This window comes from Rhinolophus hipposideros (genome assembly GCF_964194185.1).
Source record: "Rhinolophus hipposideros genome assembly, chromosome: 5".
NCBI lineage: Eukaryota > Metazoa > Chordata > Mammalia > Chiroptera > Rhinolophidae > Rhinolophus > Rhinolophus hipposideros.
In genome coordinates this window covers 61,587,946-61,605,204 of record NC_138051.1, presented here as the reverse complement: position 1 = coordinate 61,605,204, position 17,259 = coordinate 61,587,946, and the positions used below count along the sequence as shown (strand labels likewise).

Genomic DNA, 17,259 nt, shown 5'->3' with positions numbered 1-17,259 from the left:
GTCTGCAATAAACCTCAAAAACAGGTATGCTACCATCCCCATTTAATTATGGAGAAACTGAAGCCCAGAGAGGTTAAGTAACTTGCTTAACGTCACTTAGTAAGAGGTGAAGTTGGGATTGAATCCCAGAAGTCAGGCCCAACAGACCACATAGTGAACCACTTCATCCTATTCAGTTTGAGAATATACGTCTGAATATACCTAGGTGGGGATTCAGGGGTTCTCGCCGAGGAAGTGACACTTGTGAAATAGAGAGGAGTGGGCAGGTAGGGGGAAGAGAAGACAGAGAAGACAACCAGTACTGTGTGTTCCCAGCAGATTCTGGTCCCAGTTCTTAATTGGGTGTGTGACCTCTGACCTCTGGGAAAATGAGGCTAGCACTACACAGGACACAAAAGAGAGAACAAGCTTCAGGGAGGGAGGGAAGCACAGAGTTCAGTGGTGAAAACACACAGGCTCTGCCTTCAGTAGACCTAGGTTGAATCGTGGCTCTGCCAAATTACTAGTTTTGTGGTCTTTAGATTGTTGTTCCCAAGTCTGTAAAATGAAGATTATAGTTTCTACCTTACTGTTGTGAGGATTTTAAGAAAAGGATAAATATAAAGTATGCCCCCATAAACACAGTACTTAATAAACACTAGCTGTTGTGGTGATGTCTTTGTTATTAATTGATACAATGTAGGTATGACTTCACTTTGAGGAATATTAAAATTACTGATCGAACAAGTTGCCAATGTTAACTCCCGTAGGCAGAAATGCCGATGTGAGGAGAAAACTGTTTCTTATCACTGAAAAGCCAGATTCACAATCTGAAGCCACTTGTTAGCTCAGTATTACGGCCATTAAAAAAAAACACAAAAAAACTCCATCCTGCTCCCAGGCCCAAGGGAAAAGCAATGACTCCAACACTGACCTATGATGACAAACAGCGGGTCACATGAAACGCCATTAAAAGCCCGTTAAAAAGTGAAATGAGATCTTTAAATAAAAGCTTCATCTGATGGCGAAGGTATTTTTTTCTCAGAAGCTGCAGACTCGCTGCAGTTTTGTACCTTATACAATCTGTAGTAATGAACGGCGACGTCATCCAGTCGGACAGCCTCTTTGATATATTTAAGATGAGCCTCGGAAGCTGTCAGTGCAAACTGATCTTTGTGCATGTTTGGAATGTGCTTCAGGATGTAGTCCTTCCCTCTCTTGGAAACAACCTGTTGGAACACAATGGGTGTGCAATGCAACATTTGTTGGAGGGATGTAAGTACTACCCTCACCCTTAAAACAGCAAAAGGACAAGGACCTAAAGTAGGACCTGTAAACTGGCTAATTCCTATCAGAAAATTCCCACTTTTATGGTATTCACCATTGGTTATGTTACCAGGCAGAACCAGCTAATACTAGAAGCAGCAAAGTCAATTTAGTACTGCATATCTAAGAAGAAAAACCACAAGAAATGGGAAAAATATTTCTTGGCTTTAAACTCACCACCAACAACAATAAAAAAAAATACATGCAAACTTGCAAAATTTTGTATACACCATTTGGTTATACTTGCAAAATTATTGGTACCAAGAAATCCATCCCCTGTCAGCACATCTTCAGGTTCTGGGTCCTACTTAAACCTCTTCTAAAATTATAACCACAGAGTGCGACGTTCTAAATGTTAATCCAAAGAAGACAGAGGAACTGCAAACAATTCTCTGAAACATGCTTGGTTTTTGCATAAGAGGCTGATATGAACACCCTATTTGAATACTAATGAGAAAACAATTTCTTTCATATAGTCATTGCAATTCACTGTGGCTTATATTTTAATCAGATAGTAGCCCGAGCGTTTAGATGTCAAAAACACATAGTGTATCTGGGAGCTGCAGGCTAAGAGAAAGATGTTGATTGAAGGTCCGAGCTGATTTCATAGGACTATAAAATATGGAAAGAATTATGCAAAGTGAACAAAAAGAATAGTGCTTAAAATCATCAGAATGAAAAATTAGGTAATTTTTAGTTTTAAAATGTTTTTATAGAAACTGACATTTTGTTTCTCCCTATCGAATGAAACATAATTATTGGCCAATATCAAGTTTTGCTGAAAACTCAAATTATAGACTTTTCTTTCTAGATGCTTTTGATATGGAGATCATCTAAACCAGTATTTTAATCTTTTTCAGGTCAAAGAACACTCAGAAACTACTTATAAGGTCACTGAAGTAGGGGTTTTGGGGATCCCCAGGGTTGAGCACACTACTATCTGGCACTCTGGATCCCAAGGCATACTGATTGGGAAGCTCTGATTTAAACGACTGAGGTTCAGTGAGGACCCAATGGCAACTAGGGAACGTAAATACCCTAGTATTTACATTGGTCCAACAGATACTGACATGTAAAAGCCTGACACCTTCTGTGGTTTCCCTTCAACAACTGAAGCATTGTCAATAAAAACTTACACTGAGCACCTCAATGTCACATGCTGAAGAAACAGGGAAGATTAAGTTTATGTCTGTCCTTTAGAACATATTCAGAAACAGTTTTCTGGCAGATAAACAGATCATGTGAAAATAAGACGTAAAACACATACATTCTGGGTCTTACTGAGCCCAGAGGAAGGGTCCTGGGCACCTGGCAGCCTATCCCGAGGGAACCACACCTGAGCTGAGTCTTGGAAGACGAGCAGGAGTTAGCCAGGTGAAACAAGGAGAGGGGCTTCGCAGGCTAAAGGAACTGGAGGGAGAAAAGGAGGTAGTGTGAACCACCCAGGAGGTGTGGAGACACAGAACCGCGGGACATGACTACAGCATAACATTCAAGGTGCAGGACCATCAGAAAGGCTGGCAGGGACCACATCCTGGGACATTCCTCAGTCATGCTCGGGAACCTGGCCAGGTGACAGGCGAGCCCCTAAAGGTTTAAATCAGAAGCACAATCAATGCATCTGCAAGCTGTGGAGTAAAGACCACCCACAGGGATGGAGCTGAGTGCTGAGGAGGGCTGGAACCGGGAAATGGGAGGAACAACGACGCGGAGGGGACACAACAGGCATTTAGGAAGTTAATAATAAAACTACAAGAGAATTTTATTTCTTAAGCTGGGTGATGGGTAATCAAGCATTTATGTTAGAGGATGTTCTGGTTGACTGGATGGGGCAGAGAGAAAGAAGGGTGATAAGGAAAGTTCTGTATGACGCTCAAGTTTCTGGGTGAGCAGGTGGAAGGCAGGGCCACTAGCTGACATTAGGAACACAGAAGTAGAAATACACAGAATGGAGATGAGAAGAGGAATTTGATTTGGCACATTTTGAATTTGAGATACCTATGGGTAAACAGCTATCTCACCAACACAGGGGAGAGAAACATTTGGGAGTTGCCAGCATGTAAGTGGTTATTAAAAGCAGTCATTTAGACGAGGTCACCCAAGGATGTGAGGGGTTAAGTGTCAAACGTAGCCGAGAAATTCAGGAAGAGAAGTGAAAAATGTCCACTGGATTTGGCAATGTAAAGGACACTGGTGACCTTAGGGACAGTGTCATGAGTGGAGTTGATGGGGAAAGAAGGCAGATGGAACTGGCTTGAGGAGTACATGTGGGAAGGAAAGAAGCTAGGAAATCAAACCTACATTACTTTTTGTAGAAGCTTTACTGAGAAGGAAAAGCGAAAGAGGCAGCTCCTTTCCCTTCCTCCTTTCTTTCCTGAGGATGGAGCGCTGCAAACCAAACATATGTTCTGGATGAAGAAGAGCTAGTTTGAGTAGAGACTTGAGATACAGAAGAGAGAGGAGTTCTAGCTAAGACCTGGAGAAGGATGGGAACAGATATGGAAAGAGTGGGTGGGAAAAGGACAGGTGAGACAGTTCCTGCTGGAATAAATTTTCTTGCTGAAATAAGGGGTGGTTCCCTTCTTGGGAATGAAGGAGATGGCTGTCAGAGCAAGGAGTTTACTTATACCGAGGGTCCCTGAGTTACAATGGTTCAACTTCTGATTTTCTGACTTTACGATGGTGCAAAAGCACTATGCATTTAGTAGAATCTGTACTTCGAATTTGGAAGTTTGATTTTTTTCCCAGGCGAGCGATATACAGGATGATACTCTCTCGTGAGGCCGGGCAGAGGCAGGGAGCCGCAGCTGCCAGTCAGGCACGCAATCACGAGGGTAACAACACTCTACAGTGTACTTACTGTGTTACCAGCATCTTTTCAGTTCAATGCTTCAAAGATTCTCCAGGCTGTGTTCAGGCTTTCAGCTGTGTTCATTAATGCTGGGTACCCATAAACCATTCTTTTTCACTTTCAGCATGATATTCAATAAATTCCATGCGCTATTCAACACTTTATTATAAAACAGGCTTTGTGTTAGCTGATTTTGCCCAACTGTAGGCTAATGGAAGTCTTCTGAGCACATTTAAGGTAGACTAGGCTCAGCTATGATGTTTGATAGGTCAGGTGTATTGAATGCGTTTCATCTTATGACATTTCAACTTACAATGGGTTTATCACGAAGTAACCCCATCATAAATTGAGGAGTACCTGTATTTGTTTTCTCAGCGCAGGGAAAGCTGTGAATGATCTTACCTTTTAAACAGTAGTGTTTTTCTCCCTTCAAAGGGGGAGAAATGCTGCTCAAATTAAGAGTAAATAAAATAAGATAAAGGCCATATAAATGCCAAAAAGAAGACGGGCAAATTCCAAGTTCCACCATATTTACAATGGATAGCCGTCCTCTCCTGCATGAACTATATAAGCTAACTAAATCTATCAGAGCTCACGTGTACCATGCTCTCAAGAGTTAACTTTACATTTGGGCATCACGAAAGGTTGCACTGGCCACCAAACATCTGGGTTCCCATCTCTGGAAGCAACATGAGTAGGAACACCATGAACCAGAAACGTGCAGAGACAACGTTTTAAGATCTGGAAACAGTGCCTACCCAAGATGGGAAGTAAGCCTCCGGCTCAAAGTATTTTCCATAGTGCTTGTTCCTTTTGAAGTTCCCAAGATCAGCCTGCAGGGCAAAGGCAGCCAGCAGGAAATAGGCCTCCTCTCGGAGCACACACTGAGAATGGAGAACTTGTTTTCTCAGGTGCCAGTAGTAATAGTATCGTGCGGCTCTGTCACTAGGAAAATAAAAGAAAACAGAACTCACATTTTGAGGGAACAATCCAATGGCATGTAAACAGAACCCAAATCCTGCTATCCATCTGGTGACAAGAGCTCTTCTGTTGGCTCCTTCCTCCTCCCATCCTCCCCACTCATGCAAAGGGGGAGGTTGTTGCTGCCTGCTGCCTGCTGCCTCACTGAACTACCCAGACTGCAAAAATAACATTTCCTAAGGAACATTGGATTCATTCAGAGAAGGGAAAAAAGGTCTGAATCACTCCACTTCAATATGGTAACTAGTTCATTGAACAAGTATTACAATAGATAGCTAGGCATTTGTTGTTTGTGTTAAAATAATTTTGTTACAATATACTGCACACAGAACACAAATTAAGGACAAATCTGAGGGGACAATCCTGGCTTGAACATTTTGCTATTCTTTTTTGTTTTTTTCAGCTGAGCACATTACAAATACTTTAAGGCCCTTAAAAAAATCTTTTTGTTTATATGACCATCTAGAAAAAAATTTAACTATAAATGGAGTGTTTTTTTTTCCTCTCTCAGAATGAATGAACTGAAAAATGCTTTCCTTAAATCTTTTTTTTTTTCTTCATTAAGTGGGTATTACTTTATGGGTGTGTTTTTACAAGCACATGTTATGACAACCATGATACTCCTCAAAAATTGATATACTAATATTGCACTCATTATAATCTGTTGAGGTCAGAAATAACTATAGTCCCCATTAAATATATTAAGAAGCGCTGACTGGGGGAAAAACTATAGTCAAACTCAAAGAGGTGTCACAGGCAAATAGCACGTCTTTGTGATCAAAGCAAAAATGCAAGAACAAAAGTGTGTGTGTGTGTGTTTGTGTTTGTATGTGTGTGTGTTGTGTGTTGTGTATTGTGTATTTCATGAGCTTATTTGCCTCCCAATTATTTTAGGTTGAATGTTTACCCTAGATTCATAGCTCATTAGTTGATAATAAAAACATACGGTTTATTTTAACCAAGATCGTGCTTAAGTATGAAGAGTTTAAAAATAAAGCATTTATGTAATTTTTACCCCCTTGGGACAGAGTACTTTCCAGAGCACTTCTGCTTATACTGACCACACAGTGTTTGGACTAGTTCATCCCTGGGGAAAAGGGCAGAAGTATAGGGATAAATTAAACATTCATTAGCCCCAGAGGGTTAATTAGTGGCTAAATAATATATTTTCCTTCTTTCTAGTGTATTCCATACTTAGTAGGTAAATTGAGTAAAAATTTTATATTAACTGGGAATAATTAAAAAGTTTCTCAACCTTTTAAAAATTCTTTATGGACTAATAGTTTTAACTTTTTAATTTTAATGTGGCAATGATGTAAATATTAAGACAAAATCTCACATATAACTCATTAGCCAAACATCTCTTTGTGTCTTTTACATGGGTTTCCTCAAAGCTTAAAAATAAATAAGTAAAATACAGAGTTCACATTCCTAGTATTTCCTCTAAGCCAACAAAATCACTTCTGAAAGTTCCTAGCACTGAATCCTCCTAAGCAAATGATAAAATGAGCTTTTGAAATAGTGAGTTTTGAGTTTGTATCATGAGCATAGAATTGTTCATGCCACCACCTCCAGAAAAAGAATCAATTACCTGCCCTTGCCAAACTGCATCTAAGATTCTCATAGGATAATTCCATTGGGTGTAATCTTAGCTTTAAAGCGACTGCCAAGAACAGAAGCAAGACCCCAAGTTGAAAAGAAAACCAGGCTACATAAACACGCATGCATTGTTATAGTATAGTGTTCTTGCTGCTGCCCCACTCCCCCACCCACCACCAGGAAACAATATAATCCTTTAATCAATTTCTCCACTCTTCACAAAATGCTAGTTCCTTCTTGAACAAAATATCCTTTTGGTGATTGATTTGTTTTTGAAAATGTGGAGTATAGAAAATGTGAGCCACTGACATTCTTAACATTTTCATCAATAGTCTAACATGATCATTCATTCATTCAACAAATATTTATTGAGTGCATACTGTCCCTCTGTTGTAGGAACTGAAGATACATGCAGAAAGATTTTTAAAAAATCAAAAATCCCTACTCTTACAGAACTTACAGTCTAGCAGGTAGAGATAAACAATACATACAAGTACTTTATTTGGCTTATTTATGTTAGAAAATGAGTGCTAGGGGGAATGAAAGTTTAGAGTCTCTCCTTGTCCTCGTACCTGATCAATCTGCCATTTTCCACATAGTACTGCACTCGGAAGTGGATAATCATAGGAGGTCCAAATTGGTCAATACCCTAAAACAAAGATACATAAAAAGCAAATTATTTTTAGCAAATTACTTCGAAAATGGATTTCAAAAGTAACAAAATTCCATTATTTACAAGATACTTTTTAAACACTGAAAGGTTTTATCTACTTCTAATGAGTGGGGCCTTCCAGTGGGTAGATGGTTGTCTCATAGGGATACCAGGTTCATGCCAAAGCAGGAAGTTATACAGCATCATCACTGTATCTGATACTCATTCACTGTGATGCCAATGGCAACATAAGGGAAGATAAAAATAAATGCCAGTGGAAATTTCTAGCGAGCTCCAGCTCCTCTCTCAGCTCTGTCCCCTGTGGTGACCATTTGCTCCTCATTATAAATGTTCTCTTGTTCCTCTGACATTCCACATACCAAATTCTAATATGCTGTTTGTTTATTTAGACATTCATGTTCCTTGGCTTTGAAGTAGCCTTCCAGTGTGTTCCAAGAATTCTTAAATACTAATTGGAGGGTCTAGAATGAAACACTAAGGATTTATTCCTGACTTATCAGGGTGATCCTGAAAATACTAGGTAAATTCCCTGTGAATTCTCCCCCATGTAAACTGAATTGGTGTTTACTAAATAAAGGCACCAAAACAATAAAGTAACAAAGTATCATATATAAGGATAGTAAAAGTAGACTCAAAAATTGCTAATAATATTTAGAACATCAGTTTTGACAACTAACATAGCCACAGAAGAGGGACATGTACTTTTTCCAGGCTTTACATTTCAAAACATTATCTCAAGGTTACTAACAAGTTATTACTCCACATTACTTAAACAGATATCCAAAATGTACTGTTATATGCTACAAGCTATTAATACTTCACTGATGTGGCATTTGAGAACTTATATAATTCATTTCCCTTTCCCATTCTCTACTGTATAATTTCCTTTTCCCATTCTCTACTGTATAAATAAAATGTGGCTTAAGATATTTCTCTAATATATATAATAGCTAAAATAAATCTTTTGAAAAATCAAAATAGTTTTGCTCATAAATGTAATCTCACCCAAGTGACTTCGTATTGTCGTACCTTGCTGGCCTCTTTCTTCCATTCTTTTGGACAATACTTATAAAGCTTTTGTGACAACTCCATATACACATGTTCATTATCTGCACATTGAAAAAAAAAGGAGACAAGATAATTTTAAAAAATGATAGGTTTTTTTTAAAAAGAAAATATAAAAAGCAACAGGTTTTTATTTTAAAGCCTCAAGATTTTGTAAATGTATTCTGAATTCACATACTACCAAGGAAACACAACAAGATATTAAAAAATAAAAAGTTTTGTAGGCTAGATATTCTTTATGAATTATTTTGCTTTTGCAGAAAACATGCTATTAAAAATATGCAGTGTTTAGAAGATATATTCGTTTCCAACTCTTGCTTTTAACTTAATTTCTAGGATCGTTACATAAAGCTTACAATCTATTCTCTGATGCTGTGGGCATTGCTTGGTCTTACATGCTTTTATTTAGCTCACAGACTCTTCCCAAAGGTGCAAAATAATGAAACAGTACAGAATCACCATCTTAATTGCTATACATAAAATTAGAGAACATTGATGATAACGGCCCATTTCCAAGGGAGGAGCCTGACCCATGCTTTGTGAATAGTCTATTTCTTTTTTGTGTTCTCTGCGTAAAACACAGCAGGACAAAATGATAAGCCATTATTCACACTGCCTTTGGGACTGATCTTGTGGGAAGAGAAGAAGAACCTTATGCAAAATAATAATGAATGCCAAAATATTTCTTCAAGGGAATGATGTTCTTAAGATGAACAGAGAATGAGGCTGCTAAAACTCCACGTAAAAATGATCTGAACATGTGAAAATAAGCTAGTAAAAAATACAAACATTTTCATATTTCCCGAATCTTTTAAGAGATTTATTTTACAAGAAAACGCTTCAGCATTCCTATCTTGTGCAAAGTTTTAAATCTTTTTTTTATTTTAAAAGCATATTTCTTTTCTCTAACCCTCACTAAAGGGGGAGGGAGGCTCCTGGAAAGCTCTGCGTAAAAATGTACTCATTCTGGAAGGGAAGTATGTCTCTCTGACCGCTCCAAGGATAACATACTTGACGACATTGTCGCTCCTGACTAAATGTTGGCATTTAATTGGAAAAGTGCCATACGCGAACAGGAAGGGTAAAGTTAAAGCTACTCTTTGTCTATAAATGGCAACATGAAGTCAACCAATTTGAATGAAAGGGATAAGAAAAAGTTCCCAGAGACAAAAAAAAAAAAAAAAAAAAGCTTCTTAAATTCACCTATCAGATCAACTAACACTATCTCCCATCTCTCATATGTCACTGATTAAACATGAAATGGACAAGACCAGACAACTTTCCTGTTGAATCTAATTTGTTTTTGGCTTGAGTTCCCTTCTGAAGAAGCAATACAGTGAAAAAACTGAGACTGTTCACCATAATAGTACATACATATTTTAAACTACCACTATGTCTCTACCATCTGACAGTTTGACCAGAGCTTTATACTTTAAGAATTCTTAAGCACAAATCGATCCTGCAAAGCAGGCTGGCACAGTAATTTCCATTTGGCATGTGAGAAAACTGAAACTGAGAGTAGTGAAGTGACACGTCTAAAGCCACACAGCTAGCTAGCGGTAGAACCAGAATTAGAATCAGGTCATCCAATTTCTATTCCAATGTTCTTTCGCCATAATACAATCTCTCTTTTAAAAAGAGCATCTTAAAAACTCTTATTTTGAAAAACGTAAGGAAGCTGTAAACCGGTTTTATTAGACTGACTTGTTGAACAACAGAGATCAACTGTCTGGCTGTAGTAAGAAGAATGAACTTTGAGTACAGGATCAAAGTCAAGCTATTTAGAATCTATAGGGCATCTTATTCCTCCCAGACCCTTTCTTGAAAGAATGACTAAGGCATTTCTAAAGCAAGGATGGAGCTGAGCATTTGTGTTTTCATTGCTTTAACGACCACAGGAAGAAACTGAAGAGCAAAGGGTTGCTGATTCATCGGTTGCTGAAGTGTTCCCTGCTCCATGCTCTCTGGCCTCGCCTAAAAAGACAACTGGAAGCAGCTCACGTTTTGGAGAAGAAGGGCCTTGTTTACCAGTTGATCATGATATATTTTCCCACCTGACACATCCAGGCAGCTTATCGTACTAACCAGATTCTCAAGATATCATAAGCCTTTAAATATAAACACATTCCAATAGCAGAAAATAATTCATATTCAGATATAAAAGACAAAAGCGTTTCACAAAAAGTCTCCTTGAAAAACTGAGCAAAGATATGAAAGGTTTCTGGCATCTAGAAGACTAAGTTAGAAAATGTAAAAATATGATTTGAAAAAAGAAAGTTTACAAGGAATAGCTATAGGTAAAACCCTGGGAACTTAACTCTGACTAAGGTACTATGAGGTGAGAAAGCTTATATGAAGAACTTTACTTGAAAATCTTCTGCACATAAAGTACACAGAAGAAACTGATCCCGTATCTCAAAGTCATATACTCTGACTGGAAAAAACAAAGAAGGGGAAAGGAGGGAAAAACACAAAATAAGACTAAATTACAGATAACCTTGTTATATAGTTAATAGCAAGTGAATCTGAATAGAGGAGAGTCAGTTTTATCATGTCTAAATTCCTTTTAATGTCACAAATTATAATACAAATTAAATTACAAAAACATCCAAGCTAATTTCCTACTAGCTCCAGCTGTTCCTCTGTGCAAGGAAACAAAAATCAAGCTTGGTTCATTAAAACACAAAAGAGCAAATACATAAAATCCAGACTCCTAAAGAGGAAGCGATTTTTAAGTTCAAACTATAATAAATATATGACCTAAAATCTATATCTTATAGGAAATACATAGAATTAATTTTAAAAATGAATACTAGACTAAAAATGATGACCAGTTTATGGGTATTTTCACAATCACAATTTTATAACATACGCCCAATTTAAGTTACAGGTATAAAATGTCATTTCCTTAGGGATGGTTGGCTAAATCCATCAGAGATGGAAGTTAAGACTTACTCTGTATAACACTCAGTCCAAAGAGGTGACAATCCTTTAGCCTGAGTAGATCACACACCTGGACCAGCAACTGATGACACAGGATTTTAACCTGTAGGAAAAAGACAAAACAAAAAACACAACTTGAGCTAATAATTCAACCAAGTCCACACAATGAACCACAACTGGGCAATGTAATGTATCCTAAATATATTCCTTGGAAGGACAAGCTGACATTAGCAAAACAATTGTTGGTTTATGGAACTCATTTACTTTAATCTGTGGCTGTGTTTCAAGAATGATTATCACAGTACAAATTTTTACAACATTGTAATAAAGTCCCAATGCAATCTTGCACAAGACTCATAAATTTTAGAATACATGGAGACAACACCTCAGTCTATACCCATAATGCATGATAAATTTTCCTGAAGGAACCCAAAACAGCCTACTCAGATTATAAAAGGAATGAATTTGGCAAGTACCTTTATAAGGAAAGTATTCCTCTTGATGGTCTAAGCAAAATACTTGATGGCCACTGTTCAATGTATTAATTCCTAGCTCTTAGTTATCTTAATTAATCATTTTACTGTCATATCTTTTAAGTACCTAAACCAGGTTCCTTTTTTGAATTTTAGTATAATTCAAATATCACAAAACCCTATTGATTTGGAGCAAGACAAATTATTCTGAAAAGTCACAAGCTGAATGATAAAATAGTTTTTAAAATACACAGTTTTAAGACTTCTCAAATGTTTAATGAAGTGTTTTGGGGGATAGTAAGTCTGCTGAGTCTGCCTTGTTGAATTCAGAATCCTAAAGCTTATTAGAATTGAGACTGACTTTGAGAGACCATACAGGACAATTTCTTCATTTCATAGAAATAGAAAATAAAATCTGGACAGCTTAACATCATGGAGCTAGTGGTGGCAAAGGCAACAACTCACAACTTTGTTCATTTGTGTATTATAATATTCTTATACGTACACATTAAAATATGTGCAATATGACAGTTTATCATTTTACTTATGCATAACATGCGTGGCATTTCCCCTCTCATTTGTACTGTAACTTGCAAATTCTGTCTTCAATAATAATGGTGCCGGTTACAGTTTTAATTATAAATTCTAATTAGTTAACTGTGAATTAATGACTTTTTATCATACCTTAATATATAACTCAGATTCGGAATACAATAAAAACACACCGAGATTCCTCGATAATTGAAAGTTAAACAATTCAGAACGGTGATAATGACAAATGGAGTAGGAAAAATACTTTACTACTCTTTTCCACATTGACTACTAAATGGCAACTAATCTGAAGGCAACTAACCTTAACCACTGGGAACCTTATCCACTGGGAAGAGCAAAAGGTTTCTACGTAAGGCCAACGTAGCACCAATTCAGCTGGAACGCAAGGAAGCTGCGACTGTCTTTTTTAATATTCAGGACCTATAGTAGGCACTCAGTAAATGTTTGATGAAGGAAATCCAGGCGTCTGATTTCTCTGTGGCCTCCTCATCTTCGTTCTTTTCCACTACTACAGACCAATCTCCGACCCACTGAGCAGATCATTTTTATCCATGTGTCATTCAAAAATTTAGGGAAAATGTATTAATGCAACCCTACCAACACCACTGGGAGAATACATTTGCCAGTGGGAAATCATTATCATCATCCATTAAAAAGACTTTGGATTTTGAAATCTGTATTACCATAATTCCACTTTACAAATAAGTTAAAATAAACAGAACGATAAAGAAAAAGTATCACATGCTATATAAAACTGAACTATATTCTACAAATTTGAGACTTAAAATGTCATACAGTCCAGGGCACCTTAAATCCTTAGTTTTGCCCGTATTTGAAAATGTCATAAACAAAGCACTCAGGATAAAACATGATAAAAAGTAAATGGAAAACCATGAACTGTATATAAAATAAACTATGTTGTACCATGTAACTGTTGTTCAAATGATGCTGTACATTTCCTCCACAAAGCCCACATAATTATTATTAATCTGCTAGTGTAAATCAAGTATTTGGAGCCTACTGATAAAGTTCTTTAACAACTATCAAGTAAGTACAACGTTCTGTTGAAAAACTGCAATTAACTAAGGCTATTGCTCTGAAGTTGTACCTGCTGTGAAAACAAGCTTGAGACTTTTGTATTGGCGTATTATGAGTCTCTAAGGCTACATTTTAGCGGATTGTGAAATTTTTCAAGTTCTTTAATCTTAAAGAGCAACTGGAACTTTAAAAATTGCTATAGAGTATGAGGTATTAAGAGTAAGAATTAAAGCGTTATCTAAAAATATACTCTATAGGGAACTTTTCAATAAAAACAGCATTTAATCCTAAATGTCAATGGTTTGTTATTGAGCAAGAATGTTTAAACTATGTCCCAGAAAAAAAGAACTGTTGACGCTATTCTCAGTGAAGAGATGTAAGCTCTTGGCCACAATTTCTATCACTCGAAATTTTTGTGGCTTTTACATTTACCATGATTTTATTTCCAAAATCTTCCAAGTTTCCAGAGTTAATATTCATCTGATGATTAAAATCATTTAAAACAGCCCATTTAGTTCAACTCATGGAGAATTCCGAATAACCAAAACACTAAATTTTCCCTACAAGCAGAAAGACAACATTCTATCAATTACACTTCTCAGGGAACAAACTTTCTTTGTTTACAAAGTATTTAGAATTGATGGGGAAAAAAATGAAACCATTAATGAAATAGTTTTTGCTACAGTTAATTTGTTCTACCACCACCAAATACCAACTGCTATTTTCTGAGTTCAAAAATAACACAAAGACAGGCCTTTGGCAACCGTGATCTGATTTCCTAGCGGTGAGGATTGTCCATCCGGCTTAACCCAGTCTGTCCCTATTTGGTACCACGGCTTGCTAGAGAGGAGTGTGGATGCGGCAATGGAGTCTATGTGCCCTGGAATAAGAATAGGCCTACATGGGGTTCAGACTCTCCATTTGAATTTCATTCACAGAGCGCCCCAGTGAAATGAGCAAACAGCTCAAAGAAATGAAAACAAGAGCTACCCTATGAAGTGCTCACTTACTGAGCACTTCTCAGGCGCCAGGCACTGCAATAAGCACTGTATACACCTTATCTTTCAGTCTTCGCAAGGTCCCTGTGAGGAGAGTAGTAAGATTACCTCCACTTTATAGATGAGGAAACTGAAGCAAAAAAACTGATTTGCCCAAGGTTGTAGAGTCAGTCATGGAGTAGTGATTTCTACCAAGGTCCCTCCTAATCATGATATTGATACGTATATGCCTTTGCAGTCCATGCTCACAGTCCTGACAACCCTGTAAGAATTACACTAATTTTGCAAAAGGAGGGAACTGAAGAAGTATAAAATTAATCTCTGAGAAAGGAAATAAAATAATAATACCATGTTTCCCCAAAAATAAGACCAAACCGGAAAATAAGCCCTAGCAGATTTTTCAGGATGACATCCCCTGAACATAAGCCCTAATGCGTCTTTTGGAGCAAAAACTAATATAAGACTGGGTCTTATTTTCGGGGAAACATGGTAGCAGCTATTACATACGTATTGGGAATTATGCTATGTGCTAACCGTTGATTCTCACAACCATCCTGTACCATAGTTACTGTTCCCATTTTATAAATGAAGATGTTGAAGCTGAGAGAGTTTTAATGAACTATCCAAAAGTCATTAAAACATGGGATTTGAATTCAGGTCTGTGTGTTTTAAGTACATTCATGTCTTCTCACTATCAGATGGCCCCTCAATTATTCTTCATAAAGGGAAGGCAGAAAGGAAGCTAATTTAAATCAAACGCCTACTATGTGATAGGTACTGGACAAGTTGCTTTTACAAGGAAGAAGGTGAGTGAGCTTAAGCAACTTGTCCAAAGGTCATAACACTAGTCAATTGTAGAGTCAAAATATGAATAACCTCAGGACATTTCTGAACAACGGTGATGATAATCCTATTACCGTTACTAACAACAACCAACCTTTATTTGCATTTACTATGGATCATGTACTGGTATAAAGGCGAGGCCACTGACTTACTGCCCAAAACACAATCCAGTAAACAGAGTCTGTGGAGGGAAAGAAACGGTGGTGCTGCTATAAAGGCCTCTGCTGCCTGCCTTAGCTTTCCCAGCACGCACAGCGCCTGTTTGGGGGAGCTTGTAAAAGGCAGATTCCTGTGGCCTACCCTAGACTCCCCACATCGGTATCTCTAAGGAGTGGAATACAATGGGCTAAATATTTAACAAGCTCCCCGAATAATTCTGTTGTACATTAAAGTTTTAAAACCACTGATCTACAAGAATGGGGTGGCTATCTTCCAGTCTGGTCTCCATGATTATCTTCCTCACCTGAGATTTTAGTACAAATGAATTTCTTTGAAAACTATACAGTCAGTTCTTAGCATTCCTCATGAAGTAAGTTTAGACTTCCTTCCACTTACCTGAGATCAGCAAGGTTTTGTTCCATATCCTGTATGTATGTATACACACACACACGGACACATGTGTGTGAAAAGACAGAAATGGAACGGAGAGAAACTTCTTAAGTAAATCAAGAAACTGTGGTGATTGTCAGAATAAAGCCAAAATAATTATGGTAATAAGCAGAAACTTTTACTAGCTAAACTTTTTAATGGGGCTATTTAAATGTCATATATATATTCAGTGTAACATTTAGAAATATTCTTTTATAAAGCAACTGGGTTAAAAATATAGTAGCATATAGCAAAAATAAGAAACCGCACACACAAAAACTAATTCAAGACATGCACTAAGGCAATTTTTTCCTTAATTACATCACAATATAATCAGTGAAAGAATATGAAAGGTGGTAATAGGGAGAGGGTTGAAAAATGCTAGGCATGATATTGATCACCATAAAATTGTTTGGCAGGCTCTACCAAAGCTAAACATATGTATACCTTGGGGTCCAGAATTCCACTCTTGGGTATAAGCCCAGAAATGTATACATATGTACATACACATAAAATGTTCACAAAATTTTTATTCAAAACAACCCAAACTTAAAATAACCCAATGTCCACCAACAATAGTTGGACAAAGAAATTGGGTATATTGACAGAATGGAATATTACACAACAATGAAAATGAATTATTGTTACATGCAAAAGAATGGATGAATTTCACAGGCCAAAAGTTGAGTGAAAGAAGCCACATACAAAGGAGAACACAGCACAGGTTTCAGTGGCACGAAGTTCAGAAACAAGCACAATTACTGTAGGTCAGAGGTGTCCAAACTTTTTTCAACGTTTTTCACCAAGGGCCATGTGCGATAAAATACACAAACAGCCGGGCCACTGACTCGATGTGAAGTACGTATTGCCTCACCTGGTTTATTTAAGTCAACTAAATATATGTTTGGAATTTGCTGGGGGGCAATTAACAATGGATTGCGGGCCGCCGTTGGCCCGCGGGCCGCAGTTTGAACACCCCTGCTCTAGGTGATCGAGGTGGGAACAGCTGTTACCCTTTGGGTGGAGATTTTTGACTAGGAAGATTCAAAAGGTCTTTCTGGATTGCTGGAAATGTACCATATCGCAAGCTGGATGATGCTTATATGGATGTATACATTTGCAAAAATTCACGGAGCTGCGCACTTAAGATTCCTAGGCTTCGCTGCATGTAAATTATAACCTAATTTTAATTAAAAGTTAAAAGAAATAGTGTCTTATTCCTCAGTGTTCGGGTTAAGTAATAGAGTTAACTCTGACTCATGAACCATAAGAAATAGCTTAGTTCTCAAATGCACAGCCTATACTTGAAAATGGCTAGATTTAGGCTACTATTAAAACAATGATCAACAC

At 37.4% G+C, this 17,259-nt stretch overlaps 1 protein-coding gene across 9 annotated transcripts in view; it reads right to left on the bottom strand.

Annotated features, from left to right (window-relative positions):
* Positions 1–17,259, bottom strand: part of FRMD6 (FERM domain containing 6) — a 73,325-nt gene that overhangs the window by 19,615 nt on the left and 36,451 nt on the right. For 6 of the 9 annotated variants that reach the window (XM_081047751.1, XM_081047752.1, XM_081047755.1 and 3 more), the window contains 5 exons: positions 11,430–11,520; positions 8,439–8,518; positions 7,309–7,385; positions 4,915–5,101; positions 1,053–1,208 (listed from right to left, as the gene is read on the bottom strand). In XM_081047751.1, coding sequence (XP_080903877.1) covers positions 1,053–1,208; positions 4,915–5,101; positions 7,309–7,385; positions 8,439–8,518; positions 11,430–11,520 — 591 coding nt within the window. Of the gene's footprint in view, positions 1–1,052; positions 1,209–4,914; positions 5,102–7,308; positions 7,386–8,414; positions 8,519–11,429; positions 11,521–17,259 lie in introns of all 9 variants that reach the window. The other 3 variants (XM_081047748.1, XM_081047749.1, XM_081047750.1) reach the window with 1 other exon arrangement.